Consider the following 11,106-nt stretch of genomic DNA (forward strand, 5'->3'; position numbering starts at 1 on the left):
TGCGAAGCCCAGCCATGATGAGATACACAGATAAGTATAATGTTAGTTGGTTGGAAGGTTCATCTAGAGGTCAACTTTGGCTCAGGGCCTGTTGTTCAGGCCTCAGTACTTCACTTTGTCACCTCCTGAAGGTGTGTGTACTGCAGTAGTAGAAGTGATGATGTCATCTCCATGCTTCATGCCTTCTCCCAGCTGTGTAAGTTAATGCTACAGCATTAGAATTATGAGAGCTTTCCTTACAGTTCACTAGAGGCAGAGTTATATTCCTCAAAATTAAAACTAGTGGGCCACATTTTTGTGAGAGGTTTTTACTAAACCCAAGTTCATTTTTTCATTTTTTTTTGTTGTATTTGAAGGTATAACTGAAATCAGGTCTTCTCATCTGAAAACTCTGGCCTGTATTTTATTCTGCTGATGCTTCTCATGCTCAGCTCTTAAGCATTGCTCATTGTGCCCTGTTGTACAAATACCTTGGGGTTTTTTTTCCATTGTTTTTGGATGAGAAGGTAAATATAGCCATCTATTGTTAAATTAAAAAGTTGAATGATAATAGAATTAGCAGGATAATGTGAGGATTTTGTTAGTCATTAGACAGTCAATAGGGTTGTTAGTTGCTGCTCTTTTTGTACCTTAACAGCGTTCTGGGAAATAATTTATGCAACTTGGACATTGATAGCATTGATGTCCATGGGATGTGCCAGTGGGGTTGCTCTCCTACCTAGCAATTTAAGTTCAACAGTTCTGTTCATAATGCATTCTGAATCACTTCTTAGTAAGTGAAATAGGTTTTGATCAAAAGATTAAGATTGTAATATTTTTAAGCATTTTTTTTTAGCATTTTGGGTTTACCTGAAGAAAAAGAAATCAAGAGAAGATGGACTGGAATGGAGGACCAGTCCAGAATGCTAATGCAAATATGAACCTTCAAAGTGAAGGACCTTATCACACTCAGTTGCTTTCTAATGGACATGCCTTTCCTCAGACAAATGCCAGCTCCTCTACAAATGCATGCACTTATGCTGAAAGTAACCAGTTTGTGTATCTGCCAGCTGTCAAGGTTACCTTCCCTCTTATGAATGCTGAAGGATTCAAAACTTCTGATCAGACCTTACCAGGAGCATCTGTGACTGGTAATAATTTTTTTATGTCAAAATACTCAGTTAAACAACATCCACAGATGTATGTACCAGCTCAGAAACCTCCCATTCAGCAGTCACCTTCTCAGGCAGAGATGGTTCAGACTTCTTGGCCAGTCTCTAATGCCTACAGTTATTCCTGTAGAAATGTACCTCCCCTGTCTTCTCAAATGAATGCTGGAAATAGTGTGAGGAGTGTACATCAGGGACCTCAGTATGCTGCTACAAGCACTTACACTGCGCAGCCACAAATACTGCAGCAAAATTCTGTGAGATTTGCAGCATTATATCAAAGTAGCACTCATACCCAGAATAATTCTGTGTCTTTTGGTACATCCAGGCAACAAGTCCAAAACCATATATTTCAGTCCAATACTCAGTGCAAAGGTTCATACTCAGTGAATCAAAATGCTGAAACAAATGTACAGGTCCCACAATTTCAGCCAAGTCAGATGGAATCACAAGCTCCTAGAGGATGTTCTGCACCATCTTTGTTGCCTGCCAACTGTGTTTCAAGAGCTGCTGCACAATCTTCAATAGGTGTACCACAGGAAGTACAAAACATATCTAATGGATACACCCTTAGCCAACAGAGGAGCCCACTGGATCCAAAAAATTCTTCTGGTTTTAACAGCATTCAGCAACACTGTCAGAAGCAGCAATATGGAGAAGTCAGTCAATCAGTTAAGAGTTTCTGTAGTTCAAATGGAAGTGTGACAGCAAATGGTTCTTTTAATGAAATGACTGTGCCATCCTCCGGCATTCCCGAAGACCTGTTTGATATTGTGAAAGAAATAGAAGCTCTTTCTTCAAAGCCACCGAGTGATCCTCCTTCAGTTCAAGAAAGCCAGACCAGTAATTTAATGAATGGACCTGTTAATTCTCAACTTTATTCATCATCAGCAGATGAAAGAAAAATTGTAAAGGACAGACCAGCTTGGGATGCTGAGAGGCTGTACCGTATTAAAAAAAACTGGCCCCTGCTTGAAAGGCTTTTTAAAAGAAAATTATTAGCAGCTTCAAAGCATGACAGAAGCGCTCCCCCTCCTCCCTACGGTTATCAGTGTACTCCTGCTAATTGTCTTCCATGGGTGCCCAAACAAAATGTACCACCTTCCTCAACTCAAACAATGATGACAGAGAGTCAAACGCTTAAGATTTCACATGAAGAAAGAAAAGACAAAAATCTAGCCAATGCTGATAACAGAAGATTAGAGGGGACTCAAAGTAACCCGCAGGTGGTGCAGGGAAGCCTTCCATCAAGCTTAGCTCCTATTCCCTCTCAGAGCAAACTCCCAGCTCAGTTAAATAATCCTGAGAGCACTCCCACTGTGGAACAACAGGATGTTCATGCCTTGGCCTCTTCTCAAGAAACTGCAGTTTCCTTGAACAACGCTTCATGTTTTGGTCAAGCAGGTAGCTCTGTCAAAATTGCATCAAAGAGTGTGCAAATTAACCCCGAGAACTCATCGTTTCTTCAGTTTGTATTAAGTAGCACAAATGCATTGAAAGAGAAGACAGCTGGTGCTACTGCTGATAAAATACTGACTAGTCTCCTGTGTAATGACAAACAAATGGTAGATACATCTGTCTCAGGTGGAAGCTTGCAAAAAGACACTAGTGAGAGGAACGTAGACAGATTGAAAGGTGAACAGGCATCTGTGGTTCACACAAACTCTCCTGTATTGGAAATAACTAAATCTGGTGAAGCTAAATTCCAGAATGAGGTAGCTCAGAAAAAAATGCCGTTTACTGAAAATACATCCTGTAAACAGATCAATTGTACTTACACTATGGAAGAGCTAACTGCGTGTCTGAGCTTGTGGCGGAAGCATTCATCAGAATCTGTAAATGTGCAAAAAAACCAGTCAAGCGAAAGCCCCACAGCAAATCAGATTTCACCCTCCAGCCAAAACACAAACAAGAGAGAACAAAATAATGTTCTGGTTAGTATGGATGAAGCAGTGTTGCCTGTAACAACTACCTCTGTAGGACAAAAACTTGATACACTGACTTCTAGTTTGATAAAAAATTTTGAACCTCAGGTTGCAGTTGTCTCTCCTTTAGTACTTTCTGAACAGAGAACACAGAGTGAGCAAGCAGACAAAATCCCAACATCTGAAGATAAAACCTATCCAGTGATTGATTTGGAGAGCACAGTTAGCTTGCAAGAAGCGGGGGGAAATGGTTTAAATGTGGCAAATACTGACAAAGGAGCAATAGAAAATGCTTGGTCATCACCCAGTGATTGTATTCTGGAACAGCAAGTGGACTCGCATTTGCAACAGATCAAATTAGGTGATGAAAACAGAGGAGTAAAAACCAGTGTGAATGGAAATGATTCATATAATGAAAACCAAAGGAAGGTTAGCCAATCTGCACAAGATACCAGAGAAAATCTGCAACTTGAATTACAAAACAAGATTTCTTTTCCTGAATCGGGCATAAATTTCTCTAGTCAAATCTCCCAAGAAGGTGTAGGAGATCATAAAGACAGGCAAACTATGTTAGAGACAGGAGATACATCCACAGCTGTGTTGGAAGATCAGATGTTTCGTATTTCTAGTGTATGTTCTCTTGTAGAAGGTGATAAATTTTATAATCCACAAATAGCAGGCATCTTCAGGTCAGTGTATGAGACACATACATCAGAAGGAAAAGGATCTGATGCAAGGGAAAAGGAACAACGTCCGGACTTGCATAAAAATGGGCTGAGCAATAACACTCCCCAGAAAGAGAGCTTGCTGCTAAAGATGTTGGGAGAATCATCAAGCTGCATGAGTAAAGCGGATAAGATTTTGCATGGTAGCACGATGAGTCATTTAGAGAAAGAAAGCAAAGAAAGCAGTGGCAATCCTCTTAAGGTAGTTTCTACCTCAGAACAAAATGTGTCATCTGAGGCATCTTTCAAGCATCCTGAAAATTGCTTAGAAAATCTTGCTAATTTAAACCAGAAGTTAGCTCAACATTCACTAGGTTCTTCTATCAGCATAACTGCTGAAACAAATGCATCCACTGTTCCAGGAGACCACAGTAAACAAAATGCCATACCCACTAAAAATAGCACAGAGGAAGAAATAAACTCTTTTGGAGAAAAACCTTGTAAATACCTAAAAAATCAGCTGTCTGAACTAGTGAAAGAGTTTCCATATGGCCTTCAAAGTGCTGATATGCTAAGAAAAGAACCAGCACAAAGTCATTCTGTGGCTGAAGGGATGGAGAATCAACCTCAAAGAAAGATTAAAATTTGTGACAAGAATTCTAATTTGAAAGACCCAGTAAATCAGATAAAAATTGCAGTGTTAAGCTCTGATCAGGTTCAAGAGCTGTTTCCTGAACACAAACAGTGTCCCTCTAGTGACAAGAGAGCAGTGAGTCAACAGTCAGAAGAGGCTTCAGCTGAGGAGAACCCTGAAGGCAGTGTTCTGCCTAGTCAGAGTCTGTGTAAGAAGGAAAAAAAACCACAAGAAAATTCCAACTCCAGTGAAAAAAATGAAGATTGTTCATTACCGGGTTGTGTATCTGTAGGATGTAAAATGCCACACTGTCCCAGTAAATCAGGAACATCTGGTTCAGAGAAAAATGATTATCAACTTTCAAAAGCTGAAAATAGTAGCTCTGCAGAGAGACAAGAAAACAACAGTAAATCTGAGGCCCTAATAAAAAAACACTGTGCAGTGGGAACCCAGACAATTTCTGAAGAAATCCAAACCAGTATTAGCAAAAATAAAGAAGATATTTGCATATACACCTCTGCAATGAACAAAAAACCTAGTCTGAACATCAATAATGAACACATACTGCCTACAATAAAACAGGAAAATACTGGACCACCTAATTGTTTTGAAAACCAAGATGCTGATAAGTATAAATGCAGCAGCCAGAAGGAAGAGCTGCAAAGTGACAAAGGAACCCCGCTGCCAAGCAAAGAATTTCATTCTGACAAAAATGAACATCAGACAGTTTCAGAAGAATTGCTGGAGAAAACTGGTCACACACATGCAGACAACATGACAAAGTCATCTGGAAAGGAGAGAGTTTTCAAAACTGAGTTATTTTCAAGAGATAAAACCAAACCAACTTTGACCATGAAATCCAAAAAGCACATTCACAAATTTATGAAATCAGAAACTGTAGAAATTAAGCACTCTGAAGTCAATCAAAGGCAAAATATTAAAACTTGTGAAGAGAACTCAGCTGAAGGACAGAACTGTAGTAAAGAAAAGGAGATGCTTGGGCAAGATGTAGGAATTAATGTCAAAGAGAAAGACAAACTACCAGCAGAAATAAAACGTAAAAAGCTGAATAGTTACCGAGCTGATGCTGTAAGGTTCTCAAATTTTGGCGCTGTAGACTTTAAGTCAAAAAACACAAAATACTCTCCGCATAAATCTGTGAAAGTTCATCCTTCACAGGAGCAGCCATACAAACGGAAGATGAAGGAAAACCTGATGGGGAAGAGAGAACTTAAGAAAGCAAAGGTGGAAGATGAAAGACCGAAACAATCTGAAGGAAAGAATTTTAAGCAAATTACACATAGTTGCATGATAAATTCTGACAGAGCTAAAAGATTGAATGGAGAAAATGTCTGGAAACCGAAGAGTTCCTTAGCAGATCACTCTGTGCTTAAACTACAGAGAAAAAGGGCTCTATCTTCTCCCATGTCTAAAAACTACTTTTCTAACAAAGAAAGACGTCTCGATGGTCAAAACAAAGACAAGTGCTCTGAGAAAATGTTTCCTGATAAAAACCTGCTATACATAAGTAGAAGAAATAACAGACTGAAGTTGCATCTTCAAAAGGAACCAAAAAAACACTACCTGAACAGGGTTGCATTTAAACGTACGGCACAGGAACGCATATACCTGACAAAATTAGAGACATCACCTGTCAGACCCGTCTGGCATCGAAAGACCAAAGTGTCACAAAACAGTGATTCGAAAAAAGGTGCGTCTGCCTCAGCAGTCGAGAAACCATGCAAGCAGGAAGTACTTGAGTTTAAGCTGTGTCCAGACATACTGTTCAGAAATCCAACCAGTGGCGAAGAAAGCTTAGCTGTGAAGAATTCCCTGGAAAGAGATAAAGTCGTTGTAGCAGGTATGACGCTATCTTGATTATTTATTTGTAAGTAAGAAGTATGTACTCCTTTTTCAGTTCGTGTTGTCTGAAACTACAGACAGTGGAAACATGAGACAGGAGCGGGGCTGGCTGATGTCGGGGCTTCCCCGGAGCCGTGGCACGGTGGGGCCGGCCGGGGCCGGGAGCCACGCAGGGAGATTGCTGCGGAGCTGTTTCTAGCAGCTTTAACCCTTTTTTCGCCATGCTGGCGTGGTAACTATCTTTCAGGTTAGCAAAGCAGTCTTATTAGATGACTTGCAGATGGAATTAAATATGTTCTTTAAGCTTTCTTTTTCTCTCTTAAAGAGGCATGCACGCTTCTTGTAGTTACAGGTTTACAGGGGGAGAGGTTTAGGGAGTATGCCGAAGTTTGCTTCCTACCTGTGTCAGGAGGATTGATGAAGTGTTCAAAACAGCTGCAGTCTGCTAACACTTCGAACAGCTTAAACTTCGGGGCGCCGGGGAACACAGATTCCCGCATCTGTGCCTTAGGAATCAACCTATCTTCATAGAAGAGTTCAGTAAAATTCGTTTCCTCACACGGTGGCACCAGTTCTGGATCCCTTTCCCCACCCACGACGTGGGGGAGCCCAGTTCTACTTCCATCTCCATCTGAAGAACCATTCCGACGTCTTGAGGGATGGGGAAAGGGAACTCCAGCACTAAGGGTTTCTCAGGCCCCGAGCCTGGAGGGGAGAGGTGCCCTCCCCTCCCCTCAGCACCCACGTGGTCCCATGGCTGGTACAGAGACAGCACACCGGGCGTGGAGAGGAGGCAAGAGAGAGTTTATTGTTGGGAATGTTACTTTTATAGGGTTAGGGAGAATCACAGGTTAACCGATTAGAAGTCTCAAGGGGCTTACAGGAACACCCAATCACAGGAAGGGGTTTACAAGGTCCAATGAAACACCTTAGGACATTCCTGCATGGGATATACTTGTCGTGGGGGGTGTTGGGAAGAAGAAAGCATGTGTTTACAAAGAGACCACCAAAAGCCATTTTAAGACATGTTTAAACAAGTTTCTCATCAGATTTAGTGCTACATGAGACTCTAGAAGCTGAAGGCTGAGATATCATAGCTAGTTCTCTGACAGACCATAGCCGTGTGTTAAGCTGAAAAAGAACAGCTTGGCTTGTTTGTAGAAAGTAGATTCTTTTGGCATAGTTACCAAAGGTGATCTGATCTGTATTCAGTGTTCACCTGGATATACGTAAGTCTGGCTGGGCAGACAGTGGAGGGAGGGATCTTTTATGCCACTGAGGAAGAGAGAGAGCTTAGGTCTGACATATCCTGCACAAAGTCCCCATAACCTTTGCCATCGTTGCTTTAAGCTGCCCTTTTCCCTCCTCTTCTTTCCTGTCCCAAATCTTTCAGCATCTTACATGGTGCATTGTGAAGCATATTTATGTCAAATTCTGTATCTGATTTTTAAATAAAGCCAAATCCTAAATTGCACATAGCAGCCCTTGCAGTCATTTTCACACCCAAAGGGAATTTCCTTTTGCATGTGCTAGTATATATGTTAAAACTCGATGCTGAATAGAGACCAAAACTTGTGATATAGGAAGGCCCAAATTTTTTTTTTTAAATTTTCTTTTTAGGTGTCAAGAGTAAAAAAGAAGATTGGTTAAAATGTGAACCACTGAAGCAAAAGAAACTGGAAGAGATCTCTACAGGTGAAATGACTTCTGAGTATCCAGTTTGAAATATAAGCTAAATAGTCTTTGCTTGGTATTAAGTGTTCATTTACAGTAGCAAACCCTAATAAAGGATTCCAACTTATTCTTTACTAGTTCTGCTGATTAAATGGATACTGTAGAGTAGACATATGAGTTTCAAAGATCGGTGGAGCTTTTTACTGCTGTACGAATATACTGTTGGAGATAGTTGAAATTTTCCTGCATACCTGTGTGCTGTTGACTTGGGTGTAGCACTGGTAACAACATTCAAGTACAGTTTTAAATTGTAGGTAAAGACCAAGCTAGCTCTTTCACACTTTAAAATGTAGGAAGTGATATAGCAAAATCCAGTGTGAGCCTTTAAAAACAGAAAGTGATTTTTTTTTTTAATCTGGCTTTCACAGTACGTTGCTGCTGTCCATGCATACACCTGTGCTCACAAGTTCCAGGACCTGTGTCCCAGTAGTCTGGTCAAGATTACTTGTATGACACATAAAGGAAAAGTGGGGCCACTACTACATCTTCCTTGTTTCATTTGATTGGCAAATTGCTTTTCGGATGGTCTTCTATACTGTTTAGGAGTCAACTGTTACAATAACGGCATCTTTCATCTCAGGATCTTGCTTGTTCCATCCTTTGTTTGCAAACCTCTTGGGTGAGGTTGCTCCCAACTGTCTTTGCTTCTTTGCTTTAAGTATCTTTCTAGCTATAGTCTTGTTTTTCTACTCATCTGAAAGGAAACAAAATGGTACATTCAGCATGCTGTAGCCATGTTGCCATCCGCTTCTTAACTTGTCAGCAGAGGACTTGCATGCTCATATCTGTGTTGTGGTGTTGATGCAAGCAACATATTCTGCAACATCTACATCTTTTAATGCTGTTGCCTGTGTCCTTGGCTATTGGTCCCTGCCATCCTTTTAGCCCTTCCTCTTGCTTCTTCTCTTAGTTTCAAAAATGCACGTTTTCCATCACACCTTTCTTAATATTCTTCAGAAATCTCGGTTGTGAAGACACCCAAATGGCCATTTTGTGCTTAAAGATGCATTGGAGATTGATTTAAATCTGAGGCACCTGCTGCTTTAGGAAGGAAGTTTGTGGCATCCTTTTTGACACTGGAGGGCCCTAAGTACCACATGCAGAAGGAGTAGAGTCCTTTGACGCTCAGACTCTTGCTTTAACCTGCTTGTCTGTCTTGCAGCTGAGGACAGTATTCCACTTGATACAGCTATACAGATCCTGGATGGAGATGGAGAGACTCTTCACATTCCAAGCAAGGACTCAAAAGAGATGTTTCAGACCTACAGGAAAATGTATCTGGAAAAAAAGATGCAAAAGCCTTGATAGCGCTCCTGTATCAGAGGTCTTACTCAGTATCACTGAGAAAAAAATGCCACCACTAAGATGCTTTTTTTTCAGTTTACTTAATATTTCTGAATAATTGTAAAAAACTACAGTTTTTTTGGTAGGTGTTTAGAATTTCCCCCCCTATTTTCCTCATATTTGTGAATAATTGATATCTTTTGTATTTATTGCACAAATATACTTTGGTGCTGCAGATGCTGATGTTAAATGTACTGTTTCTTTAGGCATGTCTGAATTTTTTTTTTTTTTTTTAAGATAGGGGAGTTTTTTTGAATCTTGACCAAAACAAAGATCAAACTCATTTAAATTGCCACAGCCTCTTTTCTGATTCTCAAAAACTTTACTTGTGGTATTTTCCATTACTGGCAGTGGAAGAATATTTCTACTGGAAAGGGATTGCAGTGGGTTTCCAAGCATTACACTTCTATTTTCCACTTATGCTAGTCTGATTGTTTTGCTTCTATAAAGGCTTTTGTTTTTATAGAAACCTTTTTTTTTTTTTAAACTGGGAATAGAACTTTAAAGCCCTCAAATCGAGCATACAGATCAGGGGTATTTATGAAGTATCTATGCTGCTACCCAGTTTTGTTACATTTGTTTTTGTGGAACTTGTACAAATTGAATTGAGTTCTTAGTTTTAACTCAGTGCTGTAAACAGTGCTGTAAAGTGTTAGTTGAGTGAAGACTTCTCTTGTTTTTCTTTCTTTCTCTAGCTTTCTTTACACTTGAAAGAAAAGTGCTATTGTTGAAGTGCAGGGAGTTTGAATTCACTCTTGTCTGGACCATGTTGCTCAATTTAAACAGACTGTAATTAATTTCTTTTATTATAAAGTCTTAGATAATGTTTGATTTCACATTCACTGTGACAGAAGAGTTATATTTGTTGCTGGGTATCTTTTGTTTAAGTGCCTTTTCATTATTCAAAATTTTGAATCAAATAATATTTTTTCAGAAATTTCGTACTTGATTCTATCTTGTTAAACCTTTATGCTCAAAGAAAAACCTGTAGATATTTCATTGAATGACTTTTATACTTGAAATAAACTTTGGAGGACTATGCCTTGTCTTTTTTTTTCTTAGTTAAAAAGTATCAAGCTGTGTTTATTGCAGTTAAATAGGCATTGAAAATAGTCCTTTAGATCAAAAGCAGGTTTGAAATAAATGCTGGATCTTCCGTGTTCAAGTGAGAACTGGACTTAAGCATAAGATTTTTCTAATGAAATCTTAACAGCACGTTAAGGAAGCATCAGAAATGTGTTCTGTCTTCTTCAGCTTGGTTTTTTTCATTCCTGCTCTGACTTGGAATTGGGAATTGGCTGGCAAGCCTTCAGTACTACTCCGTTGGTGACTAGGCATGTGTGCAGGCATCTCTAATTATCCAGTGGAGCATAATATCCCAATATCCTAACTCTCTCTGTATGCTCAATTAAAAATAGGCTTTTTGGGGAGACAGAAGTCCTCACCTTCCATCAAATGTATGTTTATTCTCTCAAACTGGGAAACTATTTGGGAAGATTTTAATTCCATCTGGCACAGCAGTCCTAGTAACTTAGACTTTTGTTTGTTTGTTTTTCTGGCTGGATGCCAAACTATTAGTCTGTGGAGATTGTTGTCTCTGAAGGATTTTGTAATAGTGTTGGCAACTCTGAGAAGATTTTATTTTGCATTTTCATGGGAGTTTAGTTACCTGTATTATACTGCCTGCACTGGGGAAGATTCATTGCAGCCTTAAGTGTACCCAGTAAAAACAACACACGGTTCCTGTCAAGAATTTAGTCTGGGTTTTGTTCTGCACAATGATACATGAAGCT

At 39.7% G+C, this 11,106-nt stretch overlaps 1 protein-coding gene across 1 annotated transcript in view; it reads left to right on the plus strand.

Moving 5' to 3' along the window:
* RESF1 (retroelement silencing factor 1) overlaps positions 1-9,359 on the plus strand; it is a 28,336-nt gene extending 18,977 nt beyond the window's left edge. Inside the window, exons 4-6 of the mRNA XM_027726583.2 lie at positions 836-6,233; positions 7,856-7,930; positions 9,132-9,359. Of these exons, the coding sequence (XP_027582384.1) occupies positions 875-6,233; positions 7,856-7,930; positions 9,132-9,274 (5,577 nt within the window). The 5' untranslated portion in view covers positions 836-874 and the 3' untranslated portion in view covers positions 9,275-9,359. The remainder of the gene's footprint in view (positions 1-835; positions 6,234-7,855; positions 7,931-9,131) is intronic.
* The last annotated feature ends 1,747 nt before the right edge of the window (positions 9,360-11,106 follow it).

This window comes from Pipra filicauda, unplaced genomic scaffold (assembly GCF_003945595.2).
Source record: "Pipra filicauda isolate LSUMZ 115617 unplaced genomic scaffold, ASM394559v2 scaffold2_size9829703_pilon, whole genome shotgun sequence".
Classification (NCBI taxonomy): domain Eukaryota; kingdom Metazoa; phylum Chordata; class Aves; order Passeriformes; family Pipridae; genus Pipra; species Pipra filicauda.